The sequence below is a fragment of the Cervus canadensis genome, chromosome 31 (assembly GCF_019320065.1).
Source record: "Cervus canadensis isolate Bull #8, Minnesota chromosome 31, ASM1932006v1, whole genome shotgun sequence".
NCBI classification, from domain to species: domain Eukaryota; kingdom Metazoa; phylum Chordata; class Mammalia; order Artiodactyla; family Cervidae; genus Cervus; species Cervus canadensis.
This window is the reverse complement of record NC_057416.1, coordinates 41,850,997-41,871,665: the sequence shown is the minus strand read 5'-3', so window position 1 is coordinate 41,871,665 and position 20,669 is coordinate 41,850,997. Positions and strand designations below refer to the sequence as shown.

Sequence of the window (20,669 nt, the reverse complement as noted above, 5' to 3'; positions counted from 1 at the left end):
GCGCATCCAAGTACATTATCTTCAATTTGCTTCTTTATGTCAAGGAGAAGACTTTCAACTAAAGTGGAAATCAAAAGATTCCTGTTCTAGAGCTTTAGGGTTTAATGAGGTATGGCTTTATAAGATCTGTGTAAAGCATTCAACAGCAGCCTTTGAACGCTCTCCTCTTTCTGACTGTACAGTTCAAACCCAGATCAATCCATCTTAGGGGGAAAGGTCTCTACTGTTTCTCCAATCAGACCTGAACCTTGGTTTTAAGGGGATCCATTTTCTGATCATTTGCAGGAGGGCCTGGAGGAAATTATAGTCATTTTTTTCTTCTTTGAGGGAAAATCCCAGGGGCTGTGTGGCTTGTCTGATAATTACAGTACAATCACGGGCAGGAAGAACATCGCTTAGAAGCAAGCAGGACCTCTGTCCATGGGGTCCATGTCAACTGTGAGCGGCCATTGATCTAGCTCCTCTCTGCATGTAGAGACTATAGTGGAGGCAAGAAGGGCTTTCTGATTTCATCCTGTTAGGGAAGTCCCTGAGGCCAGCTGCCATGCTCCTTTAAGTCTTCTTTTCTATTTAATCTTTCCATTGGTACCAATAAGGCAATTGTTCAGAATGAGTAGCCTGTATTTTTTTAATATAGAAGTGTTTTCAATTCAAAAGAGCCATCATCTGGCCATTGATGAGTAGGATCTTATATTAATCAAAGTAGTGACTCAAACCACCAAGCCTTTCTATGGCTACAACCGTGGCTATAAGAGATATCCCCGAAGACACAGCCCACACTAGATCCAGAACGTTCACTCATGAACTTAGCCTGTAAGAGCAAAAACCTTCGCTGTCACAGGCAGGGTGAGTGGCGTCATGGAGACAGTGCCCTCGGGTTCCCATGAGAACATGAGAAATCAGTGATTCCGGTTTCCCACAAGAAGATGAGGCACCTCCAATTACGTACCAGTAATCTGTGGCAGCAGGCGGGTGCTACTGGAATGGAACTTTTGCAGCACTTATGAGACAACAAAGACCCCCTGTGGACTGAAACCCCTCACAACAAACCCTCCTGAGAGCTTGCACGCTGGGACGAAGAGAACACTACTTCCCAGAGCCACAGCCCACGTGGCTGTCTGCCAGATGCATGCCAGCGACAGGCATCTTCTGATGGGCAGCAACCGGAGAATAGCATCCTGGCCAGGAAGCCAAGCTCTCAAGACAAGAATAAGAGGAAAGGAAAACACATCTGGCTTGTGGGTCTCGTCCTTACGATGAACAACACAAAAGACAAGGGGAAAAACAAAGACCAGCTTTGGGAGGAAGAAGGATCAATAGAAGACTAGACACTAATATTTTCCCCTTCCAATCTGCATTTGGAAAGGAAAAGGCAAGATTAAATTGTTACCTTCCTCTCCCAACTGAGCACTACAGCGTGAGAGCCAGGAGAACTGACTTTGGTAAAAAACGTTCCCCTTTGCCAGCTTCCATGTTTTCCAGGATTCGGTCTGCAGGCTCTGAGGGAATATGTTGCTTTAGCAAGTCACATCATGGGTCGCCAAATTGTAGAGGAGGAACAATAATTTTCCGTCTACCATTCTAGTTTCTATTATTACAGAGATCCCTGTAATAATAGGCAGATAAATTCATAGGAGGGAAACAAGAAAAAGGTTAATAACACATGTACATTTTTTATACGTGGGAGACATCTAGCAAACTGAGTAACTCTCCCAAATGGTCCAAGCCACCACGTTAAACACCATCTTCAGCTAAAGAGAGGAGACGCTGGAGTGGGGGCGGCGGGGGGCGGTGTGAGAGTTTATCAGGCAAAGTACAGTAAGTAAGGATATGGCTGTTCAGGAGACTTAATTCTGTGCCTCCTCTGTCAATAAGTTTCTAGAGATTTGTCATCCTCCTTTTCCTGGTTTAGGGAGGGAGATGTCCGTAAAAAGATTTCCCTTATAAATGTTCTTGTCCCTTACAGAAGGGTCACTTCTGCCTGGTTTTCAGAACCTTTCCTGTGCTGGCTTCTTAAAAACAACCAGCTCAAAATAATTACTGTGCCAACGAAGCATATTTTGGGTGATATTTTCTGCACCCTTTCAATATCAACTCTTGCCAAAATTTCAAACCTGCCTAATGTACTGAGAATTTCAAATTTACCCACAATAGCAAGAGCCAAATCCTTAAAACCCACCCCACTTTCTCTCTCTCCACATCTATATTCTCTCTGGAAAATTCTCATTACTTAAAACAGATGGAACTTCAAATATTAAAAAAATCAGTCCACAGAAGTAACTTCATCATTGAAAAAGATACAGTGTAGGGAATAGGTACATAAAGGAAAAGTGGGATGACTATTCATAAAAATTATATATAAATTTTAAACATACATAGACATACATTTGACTCCTTAAAAGTTATAAAGCATCTGTAATTCCTTTAATCTTCCCAACAAATAAGTAAAAATGCAAAATCACATTGAAACATAATTACTGTAAAAATGAAAACAAAAGACAGTCTTTTATAAGTGTAATATTTGCAATATTTATAAGAAAACCTTTAGGCTGTTAAACAGTGGAAGTTAAGAGCCTGACTAGATAAGTGTTAAAGAGTAAGTACTAATAACATTGTATTAAAAAATGGAAAATCTAATAATAAAGGAACAAATGAAAACAATTTGACATTTTTATGTGTTAAATAAAGATAACAATGATAATATTGTTCATATTAGTGTGTATGTGATATAGGAATTATGGTAGCAACTGAAAATTGGGATGACATTTTTCATATAGTATTATAGTGATATATAGCTTTTTATCTTGAGCAATTTGACAATATATAGCAAGTGTTACAAAATTATTTATAACTTCTATTCCCATAGTAAACATGCTGGACTCTCTTCTAAGAAAATAATGCAATGTATAGAAAACTCTCAGTACACAAAAACTTGATTTTAGTGTTGTAACAGTGAAAAAATATAAATGCTTAATTATGGCAGAATAGTTAATTAATTAATTATGGCACCAACATCTATTGAGATATAATATAGAAATTAAAGTTATGACTATGAAGACACATAAGTCAAGAATATCAAATTTTTAGATTAGAAATAATAAAGAGGTAAACTTTAACATATGGCCTTATTGCCATTTATAAAGAGCATACACATGTGATGAAATACTGGGGAAAATCATTTTGAACCAATTATCTTATTGGTGGGAAGACATTCAGAAGAGTTTGGATAACTTTGCTTTTATCACTATGTTTCAATTTTTTTCCTTTTTTTTTAAATAATTTCATTCTTTCCATTGACACTCTTAAACCTTTTAGTTTTCTCTTTTTCTTTCCTTTTTTTGGGCCATGACACGCAGCATGTGGAATCTTCCCAGACCAGAAATTGAAACTGTGACCCCTGCGTTGGGAGTGTGGAGTCTTAACCACTGGACACCAGGGAAGTCCTGTTTTAAATTTTCTGTACAGGGATTACACATATGTTATTTTTCTTTTCAAAATCATAATTCAGCTATAAACATAAGCAATTTTATTTCAACATATCTTTCTTCAACAGTTTGTTAATGTCCAGCTGTTTTAATTGAGTGCTCTATTTGTGGAAATTATATAAAAATGATTATCTTGTTTTCAATGAAAAATACTTCTATAGTTTATGTCTACTTTTTAGTACACAGGGCCATAATCAAGCTACTTAAAAAGGAACACTGGAAAACTCAAAAACTGTAGCTATAGATAAAGTATAAATGAAAAACTAGTAGAGTGTTTCAAACAATTAAATCATGCATTCAGAAAGTTAATGAAAAATATAATATATGATCAACTCTATAGATAGCAAAGGTAATTTCCTTCCTGCATACAACCTTGAATTTATTCCAATCTATTTTGGGAAAGTTTGCAATGTAAGCATATACTAATCAACCTCACTTGAGGTGATGGTGTTCCCTTTGTGGGCAACATTCGTAGGCAATTAATGCAAAAGAGATAAAGTCTGGACCAAGGTCAGGAATATGTGAATTTCCATCGTGCAACTAACGTGTAAGCAGCTGAGGAATTAATTATACCTGAATTGAAGAAGAAGACCAAGGTCAATCACCCTTTCAGTTATTTAACCTCAGAGAATTATCTCTCTCTCAGATAATTCTGGAAACTCATTAAAAGACCTACTGGATTAGTCTCTCCTCTAAAACTTAGGCTGGAAATAACGGACTAACGAGCAGAAGCTGTAAAATGGCAGACCTCCATTAAAGGACTTGTTTCTATGATGGGAGCTGGAGAACTGATTTTGAAGCTGCCTGGTCTCCTTAAGCACAAGGCGGTAAAGTGCTTTTCCTTCTCCGAACTTGGGGACTAGCAGATAATGTTCTGGGAGGTTTCCAATGTCTCTAACAGGAGTGGATGCTAGGATCAAAACAGACCTTTCCTTTGTGAAACTGATGGGCTTACAAAGAAATGAACTCTATAGTACTTCTTATTCAGGCACTATATTAAACTAAAACTTCAATATAATTTTATGCACATATATATAAATTTACATACACTTGCATGCTGAGTCATTTCAGTTGTGTCCAAGTCTTTGTGACCCTATGGATTATAGCCCACTAGGCTCCTCTGTCCATGGGATTCTCCAGGCAAGAATACTGGAGTGGATTGCCATGCCCTCCTCCAGGGATCTTCCTGACTCAGGGGTTGAACTCGTGTCTCTAATGTCTCCTGCATTGGCAGGTGGGTTCTTTACTGCCAGCACCACCCAAGAAGCCTTACAGATATGCATATTTGGTTAAATAAAGGTTCCTTAATAATCTCTATTCAAAGGATTATTCAAGGTAGTGTCAATGATCCATGAACTCTAGGATTAAACTAACTAGTTTATACAGAAATAAAACTAAAGTCCACAAAACTCGAATTTTTCCAGACAGAATACAAAGTATCTGGATGATGTAGAACCAGAGCCAGGTCTGCATGTAGCCCTTTCAACATCTGACCTCGCACACGGAACCTGCTGCCCACCCTATGTCTATTACCACATTGTTAAGAAAGCTACTGGTTACAACGGTCTCTCAGAAGGGAGTGGTCGATGGCCTAGAGCCAAGCCCACCATCGTTAGACACCGTGCAGTGTTACTCACAGTACACAGCTGCCTATTTGTCACAAAGTCTGAGCGGCTCGGACGGGGACATGTCTGCCCCTGGTTCCATCGACCGTGACCACCGGAGCAGAGTGGAACAGTGTAGACATGGATCCTGGGCACCAGAGGGTCGTTCCTAGTACAGGAGTCTCTCTACCAGTGGCATGCTTGCCAAGAGCTGCTGACTGCGGTCTTGCAAGACAAGAAATACGTGGATAGGGAGAAAGTAAACAAGGAAAGCATTATGAAGTGAGAAGGGGCACATTTCCTGGGCAGCGATTGTGGGGACGTGAAAGGAAGACAGAGCACAGTAATCAAAGCTAACGCTGCAAATTTGTGTTTAAGGGCAGTAATCAGAAAAGTAGGAAAGAGCTAGATTGTGAAAATCACTGAAAACCATGGCTGTGATTTACACCTGTCCACTGAATCGTAGACAATGGAAACTGATCCTTCTGAAGGAGGGAAAATCAGAGAGAAAACTTAGGTTAGAAGAACGATTCTCTTGTCTTCCCATAGACTAGCCTGATCAAGGAAAATGCTGGCTCTAACGCCGTTTGTGGTGGGTCAGGCTCCCTCAGGGCCCTTGTTCTTCTCCATCTTCCCTGAGTGTGAGAGGCCATAGGATAGTTCTGACAGATGAGCTGTGATCACAAATGTCACACAGAACAGACCCCTCCAAAGGGCGGGGGGAGGGAGACGGACAGACCGGGAGTTTGGAATCAGCAGATGCAAACTATTACATACACGATGGATAACCAACGAGGTCTACTCTACAGCACAGGGAACAATGTCCAAATTTCTGGGATAAACTATAAAGGAAAAGAATATGAAAAGGTAATGTATATGTGTGTGTAACTGAGTCCCTTTGCCATATAGCAGAAATTAACACAACACTGTAAATCAACTATACTTCAGTAAAAATAAATAAATAAAATATTTAAAAGCTAATAGACTAACTTCCCAGCTCTGTCTCCCTTTGTCTCTGTGATCCTGGAGGGCTCGTGTTGAGATGTCAGAAGCCACAGGATAGAAATTGTTTGTTTCTGAATCACCATTTGGAAAAATACTGCACTGAAGGTCACTCTAACACATTGTATGAATGATAAAAATGCATACGATATGTTATGTCTCTGAAATTTAGGGGGTTATTGAAGTGACGTGGTAGTAACTCAGTTGTGTCCAACTCTTTGCAACCCCATGGAATGTAGCCCACCAGGCTCCTCTGTCCATGGGATTCTCCAGGCAAGAAGACTGGAGTGGGTTGCCATGCCCTCCTCCAGGGGGTCTTCCTAACCCAGTGATTGAACCCAGGTCTCCTGCATCACAGGCGGATTCTTTACCATCTGAACCACCACGGGGGCCCAATTAACCAGTTCAGTGGTTCTCAACTCAAGCAGGCATTGACATCCCCACGCTTGTTAAAGCATGGCTTGCTGGCTCCCATCCCCAGAGTCCTGATTCAGAATATCTCCAGCAGAGTTGGAAACACTGCATTTCCCATTATCCTCAGGAGCTGCCGGTCCTGCATTTGGGGGAACCCACTTTGAGAATCATTGGTCGAGATAACTGGAAAAATCAGACATCTCCTGCAAAATGAGTCTCATTTCTGAATTAGAGTGATAACAGTGAAAGGTTTTTAAAAAGACAAATATAAGGAAGTTAAAAAAAAGAAATTAGATATCCAGACTTTCTGGTCTTGGGGGGTTAACTGCAGAAAAGCAATCTCTTGATGACAGATACTTTGAGCCTCGGTGACGCTGGATGCTATCTCTTTTCGACTTAGTGACTGCTCGGGGTTTTTTTTTTTTCTTTCCGGTTTTAGAAACTCATTTTCCTGTCTCCAGTCTTCTCCTGCGACTTCAAACTCTGTAGACACTGATGTGAGATTAATCCTCACTCTAAACTACTGTGATAACAGCACTTCTGACTTAGTCTCTACTTGTTCAAGAAGTCCTTGCTTATTTTTTTTAACTTTTAAAATTTCATAGTGGAGTAGAGTTGATTAACAGCATTGTGTTATTCTCAGGTGTATCGCAAGGGGATTCAGTTATCCACACACCTGTATCTATTCTTTTTCAAATTTCTTTCCCAACTGGGTTATTACATAATACCGAGCGGAGCTCCCTGCGCCCTACAGGAGGTCCTGCGTGGTTATCCACCCTAAATAGGGCAGCGTGTACATGTCCATCCCAGACTCCGTCCTCCCCCTTCCCCCTGCCGCTGCCGCTGCTGAGTGGCTTCAGGCGTGTCCGACTCTGCGACCCCATAGGCGGCAGCCCACCAGGCTCCGCCGTCCCTGGGGCTCTCCAGGCAAGAATACTGGAGTGGGTTGCCATTTCCTTCTCCAGCCCTTCCCCCTGTGACCATAAATTCATTCTCTAGGTCCGAGAGTCTGTTTACCGTTTAGATTCCCCACCATATTTCTCTGCCCTGTTTGACTTCCTTCACTCAGTTTGACAATCTTGGTCCATCCATGCGGCTGCATGTGGCATTATTTCATTCTTATTGTCAGGAAGGAACAACCAAATATGTCTTGCTGGCCCTACTCTCCTAACTGGCTCTCCTACTTCTTTCACCTTTAATATCTATACCTAGCAAAAGGAACAGGGAAGAGCAGTCACCTCCGCAAAAGGTCTGAGAATCCTCGGGCCCCTAAGGCTTTCCGCCAGAGCTGGAGAGGTGTCAGAGCCGACACCTGAAGCAGGCAGAGCCAGGAGACTCTAGCTGCTGCCAAAGAGGCGCTGATTCCTCACATGTAAGTGCCCTTCCGCCTGGGGCAGCGGCTCTTGACACCCGCCTTTGCACTGGCTTTCCATCCCCGATTATAATCACAGCTCTCTGCTTTGCTGACCCCTCGGAGCAGAGGGCTCCTGGCGGTGAGCTGGGATGAGGGTGCATGGCTAAGTCAGGAGCACGCACTCGAGATGAGGTCCTAAACTGGGATGAATGCCGCTGGGCGCAGCCTGGAGTGTCCTTTCCTCATCCCAGCCAGGTAACTGAGAAACAGCGCCACCTGCTTTGGAGAGCGTCTCCTGGCCCCCTCTGACCAGGACGCTGGATAAGATGACAATGCTCCAGCCAAGAGCGGGCGGGCAGAGCTGCCAGTCTGCAGAGCGCAGCCCACGGTCCTACTCGGGCAGCGAGCGTAGGGTGCGGGCCAGCTTGAGTTCAGACAACAGAGGGTTTTACTAGGTTAAGAGCTGCATCTCCCGTGTGCCTGGAGTGGGAAACTAATCCATATCCTCACTCGATGCTGAATGCAGCCTTCAGCCTACACACACAGGGAACCTAACCCAAGCAGGCAGGAAGCTGCTCACCCATCCAACAGCGCTGCTCATAGAAAGCCCACTGCTTGCCTCATTTGCAGAGTGCATGGGAATGTAAATTGGTGCAGCCGCTACGGAAAATGGTACGTAGATTCCTCAAAAAATTAAAAATAGAACTACCATAAGATCCAGCAATTCCACTTCTGGGAACATATACAAAGGAAATGAAAATTCAAACTTGAAAAGACTTCTGCTGCCCAATGCCCACAGCAGCATTATTTTTATAACCAAGATAGGGCAACCACATAGGTGTCTATTAATAGATGAATGAATAAAGAAGCTAGGCATACACACACAATGGAATACTACTCCACCATAAAAAACAGATGAGGAAGCTGTACTATTTGTGACAAGATAGATGGATCTTGTTCCCAGGAATCTTGAGCGCAAGCGGAGAAGAACTAAAGAGCCTCTTGATGAAAGTGAAAGAGAAGAGTGAAAAAGTTGACTTAAAACTCAACATTCAGAAAACTAAGATCATGACATCTGGTCCCATCACTTCATGGCAAATATATGGGGAAACAATGGAAACAGTGACAGACTTTATTTTCTTGGCTTCCAAAATCACAGCAGATGGTGATTGCTGCCATGAAATTAAAAGATGCTTACTCCTTGGAAGAAAAGTTATGACCAACTTAGACAGCATATTAAAAAGCAGAGACATTACTTTGCCAACAAAGGTCCGTCTAGTCAAGGCTATGGTTTTTCCAGTGGTCATGTATGGATGTGAGAGTTGGACTGTGAAGAAAGCTGAGCACCAAAGAACTGATGCTTTTGAACTGTGATGTTGGAGAAGACTCTGGAGAGTCCCTTGGACTTCAAGGAGATCCAACCAGTCCATGCTAAAGGAAATCAGTCCTGGGTGTTCATTGGAAGGACTGATCTGAAGCTGAAACTCCAATACTTTGGCCACCTAGTGTGAAGAACTGACTCACTGGAAAAGACCCTGATGCTGGGAAAGATTGAAGGCAGGAGGAGAAGAGGACGACAGAGGATGAGATGGTTGGATGGCATCATGACTTGATGGACATGAGTTTGAGTAAGCTTGGGGAGCTGGTGATGGACAGGGAGGCCTGGCGTGCTGCAGGCCACAGGGTCGCAAAGAGTCAGACACGACTGAACTGACTGAACTGAAGATGGATCTTGAGGGCGTGATGCTATGTGAAAAAAAATCAGACAGAGAAAGACAAATACTTTATGATCTCACTTATATGGACTCAAAAAAAAAACAAAAATAAAGAACACCAAACTTAAAGAAAAGGAGGTCAGATCTATGGTCCTCAGAGATAGGAGAAAGGAGGTGGGAAGATTGGAGAAAGCTGGTCAGAAGTTAGAAAGTTCCAGTTAGAAGATAAAAAGCTCTAGGGATACAACATATAGCGTGATGAGTAGTTATTGCTGCTGTTATGATATACTGAAAGTTATTAAGGGAACAGAGTCTAAGTGCTGTCATCACAAGGGGAATTTGCTTTCTTTTCTTCATTGTCTCTCCATGAGACTATGGGTGTTACTGAAACCCATTGTGATCATCAGCTGACAGGCCATCATGCTGCACAACTTATACTGATATACGTCGATTTATTTCTCAATTAAACTGGGGGAAGGGGAAGGAAAATAAAGTGTCAATCACATCTAAAAATACCTTCATAACAACATCTTGATGGATGTGGGACCAATTAGCTGTTCACCTAGCCTAGCCAAGATGACACATAAAATGAACCATTAGTACTATGACATATTTTGCCTTTAAGTGGGAGGTAAAGCTCAACATTTTTCAACATTAATAAGCATTTTACAACTTTAGATAAAAGCCATTTATTCTACCAATTTTAAAAAGTTCCACAGTATGTCAATTTTTCTACATATTTGGTGATTTTAAACTATTTATACCCAGCCATTGTTCTGTTACTCTGCCTATATCAAATAATTGTTTTTAATATGTGATAGAAAAGACAACTATGGCTGTATCACTTAAAATATATTGTACTCAATCCTTCTAAAAACACATGGAAGAGACATTATTAGTATAAACTACAAATGAGGAAACTGAATCTGAGAATTTTGTAGTAATTTGCATCTGATAAAAATCACTTAGCAATTAGATGAGGGTCCTTATGAACCCAAGCCTGTTGAATTCCAAAACTCTTTTCTTTCCAGACTTTTAAAATTCCTACTCTTTCAGAACTATCTTTGGGACTTTTCCCTATTTAATTTTGCAGAAATGTAGTTGTTCCTTTTGTTGTTGTTGTTCAGTTGCTCGATTGTGTCTTACTTTTATGACCCAATGGACGGCAGCACGCCAGGCTTCCTTGAACTTCACTATCTCCCGGAGCTTGCTCAAACTCATGCCCATCGAGTCGGTGATGCCATCCAACCATCTCATCCTCTGTCATCCCCTTCATCTCCTTCCTTCAGTCTTTCCCAGCATCAGGGTCTTTTCCAAGGAGTCAGTTATTCACATCAAGTGGCCAAAGTATCAGCTTCAGCTTCAGCATCTGTCCTTCCAGTGAATATTCAGGACTGATTTCCTTTAGGATTGACTGGTTTGCTTTCCTTGCAGTCCAGGGGACTCTCAAGAGTCTTCTCCAGCTTCACAGTTTGAAAGCATCAGCTCTTTGGCACTCACTCTGATTTGTGGTCCAATTCTCACATCCACATAGGACTACAGGAAAAACCATAGTTTTGACCATATAGGCCTTGGTCAGCAAAGTGATATCTCTACTTTTAATATGCTGTTTAGATTTGTCACAGCTTTTCCTCAGTGAACTAAAATGAATGGGAATGGGTGAATTTAATTCATCCTTTTTATCCACTATTGTGGGCAAGAATCCCTTAGAATAAATGGAGTAATCCTCATAGTCAACAAAAGAGTCTGAAATGTACTTGGTACATTACTAATGTGTTAAGTACTAAATATACTTAGTACTTAGGTGCAATCTCAAAAAAGACAGAGCAATCTTGGTTCATTTCCAAGGCAAACCATTCAATATCACAGTAATTCAAGTCTCTGCCCCAACCACTAATGCTGAAGAAGCTTAAGTTGAACAGTTCTATGAAAACCTACAAGACCTTCTAGAACTAACACCAAAAAAAAGAAGAAAATTATTTTCATCATAGGGGACTGTAATGCAAAAGTAGGAAGTAAGAGATACCTGGAGTAACAGGCAAGTCTGGCCCTGGAGTACAGAATGAAGCAGGGCAAAGGCTAATAGAGTTCTGCCAAGAGAATGCACTGGTCACAGCAAACACCCTCTTCCAACAACACAAGAGAAGACTGCACATGGACATCGCCAGATGGTCGACACTAAAATCAGATTGATTATATTCTGTGCAGCCAAAGATGGAGAAGCTCTATACAGTCAGCAAAAACAAGTCTGGGAGCTGACTCAGATCCTGAACTCCTTATTGCAAAATTCAGACTTAAACTGAAGAAAGTAGGGAAAACCACTAGGCCATTCAGGTATGAACTAATTCAAATCCCTTATGGTTATATAGTGGAAGTTGCTCCTTACTTGTACAATAAGAATTTTCCCAAAATTATTTCAATAAATCTAAAACTTCTACTATATATTTTGTTTATAGCCATAAACATCATACCAAAACTTAATACATGTAAAAAGGGGAATGAAAGAAAAATCCCCATAAACTCCATTTCAGTTAAACTGGGAGCATAGTTAATGTGTATGACCACTATGTTTTCTCAGACCACTGAGAAAACAGCCAGTTATGCAGGAAGAGGTGAAGAGAGAGCCCAGTAGTGGTGAAAGGACCAACAGCAATAGATCGTGGAAAGTATCAAAATTAATATTTCATTTTGGAGAAAGATTGTTTTGAAATACACATGGTATATTTTTCATTTGCCAAAAGGATTCAGTGAGTCACACATAAAAGCCATACATGCAGGAAATCATCTGAATCAGTGATGTTGTCAGGATGGCTATTTCTCTCTGCTGTCTCCCCTCACTCCAGGAAAGTCAAACAAAAGCTACTATACGCAAATCCACCTAATTTAACAGCTAGCAATTAAGAGAGTATTGGCACAGCAGAAAGATGCTTTATAAAAATGCAGAAAAGACCACAGTGAGTCCCCTACATAGGAACCGTCAAGTTGGAAACTTCCAAAGATGCTTCTGTGCGTTGTCATGTCCAGTCACACAAGCTGGTTCCTGTGTCTGGATCCCTGTGATGTGAACGCATTCTCGACAAGCAGTTGCACTTTTGTGTACTTCACAGTACTGTGTAGAGTACAGTGGTGCAGTATCTTTATTTCAAACCAAGGGTGTTCAGAAGCCAATGGTAAAAGCAGCAGCACATATACCTGATTGTGTTAGTTGAGTACCTAGGCTAACTTTGTTGGGCTTATGGACAGATTGAACTTAAGAATGAACACACCTCAGAACAGAGCTTGGGGACTTACTTACCATGTTAACATAAAGACTATTAACCAGAAAAATATTAGAGTATATCAATTAAAACTAAATACCACAGAAAAGTCTAAAAAGATTAGTTTGGAAAAGTCCAATTAATGCAGCAATTGGTAATTTTAAAAGGGGGGGGGTTCTGATGTAGCATCATGCAAAATTCCTCAAAAATATCTGAAAAAGTAGTAATGCCTACATAAAATGCAGAAGATCCACCAGTGCAATGTCACCATAGGCCATTTTTCAAAGCCACTGTGTTTTTGAAAAAGATCTCTAGCTCACACCATAGAAAAGTGAACAATCTCCCTATTATACGGAAAATTCCTAAAACTTTAGAGGAAAAAAACACAATAAAACTATGGAGAAATAAGACTGGCTGAAGATATATTAGACATATTATAATATTAGAATATATAATATATTCTATATTTAGTAGAAAATGAAAAAAATGCTGCTAAACATGTGAAAAGATGTTCAGATTCCTCAAATTCATTTACAACAAGAGAAATGCAAACTAACCACACTAAATTTGGTGGACTTACTGCAACTGCCCCTTCAGTGAATCATGCCTCCAGATGGTAGTGCTTTTGTGAGGTTCCCTGCACTGGGACTTTGGCCTGAGTCCTGGGAATCGCCTAGCCATTAGGACATCAGAAAATGTGATGCATATTTGGGATCACCTCCCGGAAGGTTGCTGCCACCCTGTAAAAATGTTCAGTGTGGCTTTTTTGGGAATGATAGACCACATGGAGAGACACAATCCATTTTCCAAGGAGATCCAGCAGACCCAGTCCCAGGAAACCTCCAGCTGAATGTAGTTACATGAGTAAACCTAGGAAAAACCAGCAGAACTGCCCAGCCACCTCCCAGAGTGATGCACCACACTGACGCACGGTTATTTCAAGTCAGTGCTTCTTGGGGGCAGTGAGAATGTTAGTCACTCAATTATGTCTGACTCTTCATGACCCTATGGACTGTAGCCCACTGGGCTCCTCTGTCCATGGGATTTCCCAGGCAGGAATACTGGAGAGGGTAGCCATTCCCTTCTCCAGGGGATCTTCCCAACCCAGGGATTGAACCCAGGTCTCCTGCATTGCAGGTGGATTCTTTACCGTCTGAGCCACCAGGTAAGCTTGGGGGCAGGGGTTGTCACGTAGAAATAGATCATCCACATCCTGAAATGCCATTTTCAGGTACAGAATTGAGAAAAATCCTTAACTTTCACAATTCACTTTAGTATAAGCTATGGGGAAAAGTGAACTCTCATACACTGCTGGTGGAATAGAAAATTCATATACTCCTTTGTAGAAGGCAATTTGGCAATACCTACTGACATTTCAAAAGCTTATTCCCCTCAACCCAACAATCATATTTTTAGAGAATTATTCTACAGATGTATTTACACAGGTGCAAAATTATGTATGTAATGAACGTACAAGTTGATTTATGCAGTGCTTGATGTAACAGCAAAAGATAAAAATAACCCAAAGGTTTATGAACTGGAGTCTGGTTAAATACACAATGGAATTATGATCTGTAAATTAATAAAAAATCAGGAATCCTTCCCTGTATTTATATGGAAAGAACATAAAGACATCATTAAGTGATAAAAACATACTGTAAAATGACAAAAATGGCCTGCCACATATTGTGTATGAAAAAAAAAGAAAAATCTATGTTTGTATGATTGAATGGGCATTTTAAAAACTCTGGAAGATAAACAAGTCTATCTGTGGTGTTTTGTGGGTTGGACACTTGGGATTTCAGCTGATAGAGAATGGGGCATGTGAGAGACTTATCTGTATTATATTTTTATATCTGAGGGACTATATAAACATAAATATGTATTTTGTAAATTTAAAATAGCTCTCTGAAAAACTTTAATGTTTGCATAATATGCTGAGACGTTTATCTAATGAAATGAAGCCCGTGGTTATTTACCAATTTGATGCTACTGTAAACAATACTGCGGCAAGCATTTTTGCAGGATTATCTCTATAAGTCGTTTTTAAATCCCTCTCGTCTAGGAGACCTGACTTTGGTAAGAATTCTCACCCTTTGCCAGCTTCTGCCAGCTTTCCAGGATCTCATCATAGCACACGGTTGATGCTTACACGAGGCCCCTTCACAGAACCTGTGAAGGAGCATGTGAGGCTGTGAGTCAGCTCGTTGCATTAAGTACCTAATTAAGGGTTCTGCCTCCACATCCTCAGGAGACTGGGCCAGTCCTCTGCCGATACGCACGGTGACCCCTTCACACTGAGCAGTGCATACAGGGGCTCCACGACCGCCTCCTCTCCCTGCAGCCAGCATCTCCTTGTCGGCAGGCCGCCCTGCTGCTGCTGGAACTACGTTGGCTCAAACTGGGAGAGAGCCAGGAGTTCCCCTAATTAACCTGGGGCAGCCCCCAGAATGATGACCACCGGGTGCAGAAATGTGAATCCTCTCACTCCCGTGGTACCTGATTAGGATGAATCTGAAGGCGTGAGCTCCATCACTCTGCCATCCCCAGAGCCCCCTGGACAGCGGAGGTGGGGGGCCCTCCCCGCCTTGCCTGCATCCTTCACATCCCACTCACCCTTCCGCCTCCCTTGTTGCTTCTCCTTGATCACACTCACTAATGAGTCATTGTCACATGACTGCTCGTCTGAGGCTGTACTTCTTGGGAATCCAGAGACATCATCTATTATTTCAACAGCATTCCACTGGCCCCCTATTAAACTGAAAATCATGGAGCTGTGCAAACCACTGAGGCTAGGAAATAAAGGAGCAAAATTATCAAATATAAATGCATATACGTTATCTCTTTCGCCGTGTTTCTGGCACACGGAATTGATCAAAGGCAAGCAGACTAGGTTGTTGAATGCACTTTGCTATTTAAGAAACTATCAGCATGACCTTCAAAGCCCGCGGCTGTTTGACACATGAAGCCGCCTGAGGACTCCCATGGCTGCAGGAAGAAAACTCTCCCCAGTGCCCGTTTCAGAGGGGGCCACGGCGTACAAAACAGAAGGAAAGACTCCCAGAGCAAACACCCCAAACTGCTGAAGAGAACGGTCTCCAAGCAAACGGACAACTACTAAATGTGCTGTGGGCCAGGAACTCACCTGTGGGCCGGGACCAGGGGTGGTCAGAGTCCTGGCCCAGAAGACACAACTGTTCTGAAGAGCAACCACCGAGTGTTGCCCTTTCCACACCGTCTGCAAGGAAATGTTTTTATTACAGACGTTCTCTGCCCGCTTCATTCTCCATCATTCCAAATTGGGCAGAGTAGGGATTAAGACTGCGGCAAACTCCTTGTATTCTAGTTTTCAGGTAGCAGAGCAATGAAAGGACACGCTAAGAACAGAAAACTCACAAACCCAAAGATCTTAAACCTGGGGTCAAAGGGAACAACTCTATGGGACTCTGACTCCTTTGGGTAGGAGCTAGTGATTGCATTCCCAAAGAAGCTCGCAGAAGCTGGTTCTAGTTCTCCATCCATATCTGTCCTTCTTCCGTCCTCCTACTTCCGTCCTCCTACCCTACTCTCTAGGGTAACAGAACCTCTCACCCTAAACGGGGTGTGGGTGTAGTTTGGTCTCCCACCTAAAGACATTTCCCAGACCCTGTGCAGACAGGTCAAGCGCAGAGGTTCTGACCAAGAGTATATAAATAGAAATCGTGAGTTTGACTTTCAGCTGATGCCCTCAGTAAAAAGGCTATGTCTTCCTCTGTCCTTTTCTCTTCTTTTTACGGCTTGAATACGCTGTGATAGCGAGAGCCAAGGAGCATGACCATATCAGACCTGGATGACTTACGTGACAGGAGAGAGAATGAATCTGTCGTTTTGAGCCACGTTTACCTGGGCTCTTGATTTGGCTGCTTAGCTAGTGTCCTAAGGAATAAGAATAAATGTGCATGCACTCCTGAGTTTGAACTTACACTAACACATGACTCACCTTCTTACCTCTAACTAAGGAAGTATCAGTTGCAAATAGAATTTAGTTCTCTAGGTTTCCCAGACCCAATACCAGCAGGTGTCTGCTTCCTTCCGGCTTCTTTGAACCTAGGAAGATAAAAAAGGCATGCAGCCATTACTTGAGGCTACCAGGGATAGATTCCCAACTTATCATAATAAACTACTACCAAAATAAGTTGCGTAATGATAAACTAATGTTTCTAAGGCTTTCTTTATATTTTCTTTTTCAATCCTAATACCTTATAAAGTATATGCTATTACTATTCCTGTTTTACAGATGAGGAAACTGAAGCAGAGAGGTAAATAACATCTGGGATTAGAATCCAAGCAATCTATTTCTGCTTTGCAAAGGAATTCCTTTGTGTGGGGGATGGTGAATTAGGAGACTGGGACTGACAGAGACACACTAGTCTGCTTATTTCATTTTATTTTTTTATGCTTTTTTTTTTCATTATTTTCACTAGTTGGAGGCTAATTACTTTACAATACTGTAGTGGTTTTTGCCATACATTGACATGAATCAGCCATGGGTGTTATTCCCCATCCCGATCCCCCCTCCCTCCTCCCTCCCCATCCCATCCCTCTGGGTCTTCCCAGTGCACCAGCCCCGAGCACTTGTCTCATGCATCCAACCTGGGCTGTGATCTGTTTCACCCTTGATAATATACATGTTTCAATGCTGTTCTCTCGGATCATCCCGCCCTCGCCTTCTCCCGCAGCGTCCCAAAGTCTGTTCTGTACATCTGTGTCTCTCTTTCTGTCCTGCACACAGGGTCATCGTCACCATCAAATAGACAAGCAGCAAGGGCCGACCGCAGAGCACACGGAACTCCGCTCCACTCTGTGATAACCTGCCCGGAAAAGGATCGGAGAAAGAGTGAGCACACGCATGCGCACAGCTGAATCGCTCTGGTACCCGAAACCAACACGTTTATTGGTGAGTTAAAAGGGGGTGGGTGTGTTTCTATTTGTTTGTGTTGGGGTCATTTTACTTGGCTTCTGCTCCAAAGAGGTGATGAAGAGAATCTGAAAACCTCAATAAAAGAATAGTTTTCAGTTTTGTTCTTCCATTCCTCAGAAAGTAAGTCACCCCTCTAAGATGATTTTTCTCTTAGTGTTCAGATCTCCAGCCTCCTGGAAGGGCTGACTCCTGTTAAGTGGCATTACAGACCATTTCCAATGCAGAGGGCCAGCTTAACCTACTCAGGAGAAAGTAAAAACATATGTTAAATTGAATCAGCCAGTGGGCCTTAAAGTGATGATCCGGTTTAGAATCAAAGAGATCTTCAGCAAAGGAGACAAAGAATCATGAAAGAAGTTAAGCAAAATACATGGAAGTTGCTTTAGCCTGGGAGAAGAAACATGATTATAATTGCAAAAAGGTTGTAAAGAGGAGCTGAAAAAAATCCCAAGTAAAGTTGGGAATAAGAGTATACATTAAAATCAAATGTCTTTCAATGTAGAAATGCACTGAAATGTCAAATGTACATTAATTATCTAGGATCCACTTTGATGATGTCCTATTGTGAATTCATTTGTCAGACAGCAAAAGTTAGCAGCCCCAGAAGGAAGCCATCAAATGTGTAACAGACAGGGAGATTTGGCAGGCAGGCAGGGAAACTTTAGCCAAGCCAACACTAAACCACTTAAGGAAATGTAAAACTTAAGAATGTCCAGAGTAAGTCCCGGAACTCAAGACCTGGCAGATTTAGGCCCCAAGGACAAAAGTATATTTTTCACTTACATTTGCATGGATATGACTCTTTGGAAACTGACCTAATTTAAAGCAGGTTTATATGTTTGACAGTTTTCTCTTCCTTGTATAAAGCATTTCATTTAGTAACAGGAAGTGCTCTCTCTGGTTCTGGCGTGCAGGACGCATCGCAAAGAATCCTACAAATGTTTTTTGTGTTTTTTTTTTTCCTTTTTATTAAACACATTATTTTAGCTACAAAGACCCTTATCTAAACAAAATGCACCTGCCAACAATGACTTAATTTCCCAAGTTGCTTGAGAAAGTCGATGGAGACTTGCAAACTTCAGGGGATAAAATTTAGACAATTCAGGTTTGGTTACATGACACCAGAGGGCTTACTTCCCGTTCCCTGGTCCTCAGAGAAACAAAGATACATCCAGCCATAATGCTGGCCTGTAGAATGGCCACAGCACAACCTCCCGCTCCATAGGAGACCGGGAAGGTTATGTTCTGGTTGGCTCTGATTTGACTGTCTGTAGTCAAGATAAATGACTCTTAGGAAGATGTCCTGAATATACCTTGTCCAGCAGATGCCAGTTGTTTAGATTGGGACTTGAGGAGATGTCATTTCTGCAGGTGAGTGAGCAGGCTGACCCAGAAAGTAACATGTGCTCTCTGGACTAACCCAGTAGCTTGAAAGTGAGTGAGAATTACTTGACACTCACTAACTATAACTAGGAAATGAATACTCTGCAATTTAATAATTCAATGTCCTGAAACGAGGAGGACTTTAAAAAAGATCTCCTTACCCTTAAAGGAAAAATTAAGATATTGATTTGGTGTTCATCTCCACAGTGACTCTTTTTCAAAGCATTAAAACTATTAAACTAGTCTTCCACATTTGTTTAACTTTCTTTGGAGGGGAAGAAATAAATAAAATTCTCTTTATTCACAGACAAACTGATCACCTATTTAGTTAATCCAATAAAATCTCTAAAGAGTTACTAGAACTGACAAATGATTTACCAAGATTACACGATACAAGATCCCCATCCAGAAATCAACTGTATTTCTATGTACTAGCAACAAACAAGGAGTAACTGGAATTATAAAAACACTGTTATTTTTCGTCATTATTTCTTTTATTTGTTTAATCTCCATTTTTTCCAAATGATTCTTTTTTCCTACCGTATACTTAATTTTGTTTCTACTCAATAGCCTTCAATAGGACGTATCTCAACCTTTACTGAATTTTTTCGAACAAATGTTCTGGAAAGTCCTTAGACCAGTGCTGCTAGTAGAGTGTTCTGAGATGAGGAGGACTGCTTCTGTGCTGCCCAGGACAGTGACCACTAGTCACATGTTGCTGCTAAATGAGCACTTGGTTGGCTGGTGTGAATGAGAACCTGAATTTAAATTTGAGTTAAATTTGAATTAACTTAAATTTAAATAACCACATGTAGCTAACTAGTGGCTACAATCTTGGACATTGTAGCCTGGAAGACCAGAAAACTTACCAGCAGAAATTTAGCGAGTGTGAGTGATTGCTGATTTCATGTCAATTGAAAGAATCTGTCCAAAGTGTTGAAACTGATATTTCAACTGGAGGGGTGTTCAAATGAGAAGGGTTCATGGAGTTTAAAAGTATAATTTTTTGATCTAGCCCAATTAGGGTGTTTGGCAGAAACTATCTGTATTGATCAAAGAGGGGGGATTTCTGTGAAAGCTGTAGGGAATGCTCCAGAATGAAAGGAAAGGCTAAGTAACCAGACAGGGGACAGCGTCCAGTGATGGTCCAGAGAAATGAGCAGGAGGAGGACACGGACAGTCTCTCCTGGAATGTCCCACTGGGATGGGAGTCCTCCAACCATGTTCCTTCCTGGAGTTTCTTCCCCAAATTCAAACTCCAGGCACAGGTGGTCGGATTGGGCTGGTTTGGATCCTACAGTGTTCTTTTTTCAGGGACAGTCAGGCATCTAGACTGAGAGTTGATTCATTAACTGTCCTGAAAGAAAAATCCAGAAAAAAGAGGGTGCAAGTCCTTCATTGCTCAGTCCTGTCTGACTCTTTCTGACCCCATGGACTGCAGCCCACCAGCTCCTCTGTCCATGAGGATTCCCCAGGCAGGAATACTGGAATGGGT

General features: G+C 41.7%; 1 protein-coding gene across 2 annotated transcripts in view; it reads left to right on the top strand.

Annotated features, from left to right (window-relative positions):
• LOC122432639 overlaps window positions 1-20,669 on the top strand; it is a 102,690-nt gene that overhangs the window by 53,678 nt on the left and 28,343 nt on the right. For both annotated transcript variants that reach the window (XR_006266907.1, XM_043454705.1), the window contains exon 2: window positions 17,603-17,767. Coding sequence is in view for 1 of the 2 variants with exons in the window: in XM_043454705.1 (XP_043310640.1) it covers window positions 17,720-17,767 (48 nt within the window). In the remaining variant the exon portion in view is untranslated. The remainder of the gene's footprint in view (window positions 1-17,602; window positions 17,768-20,669) is intronic.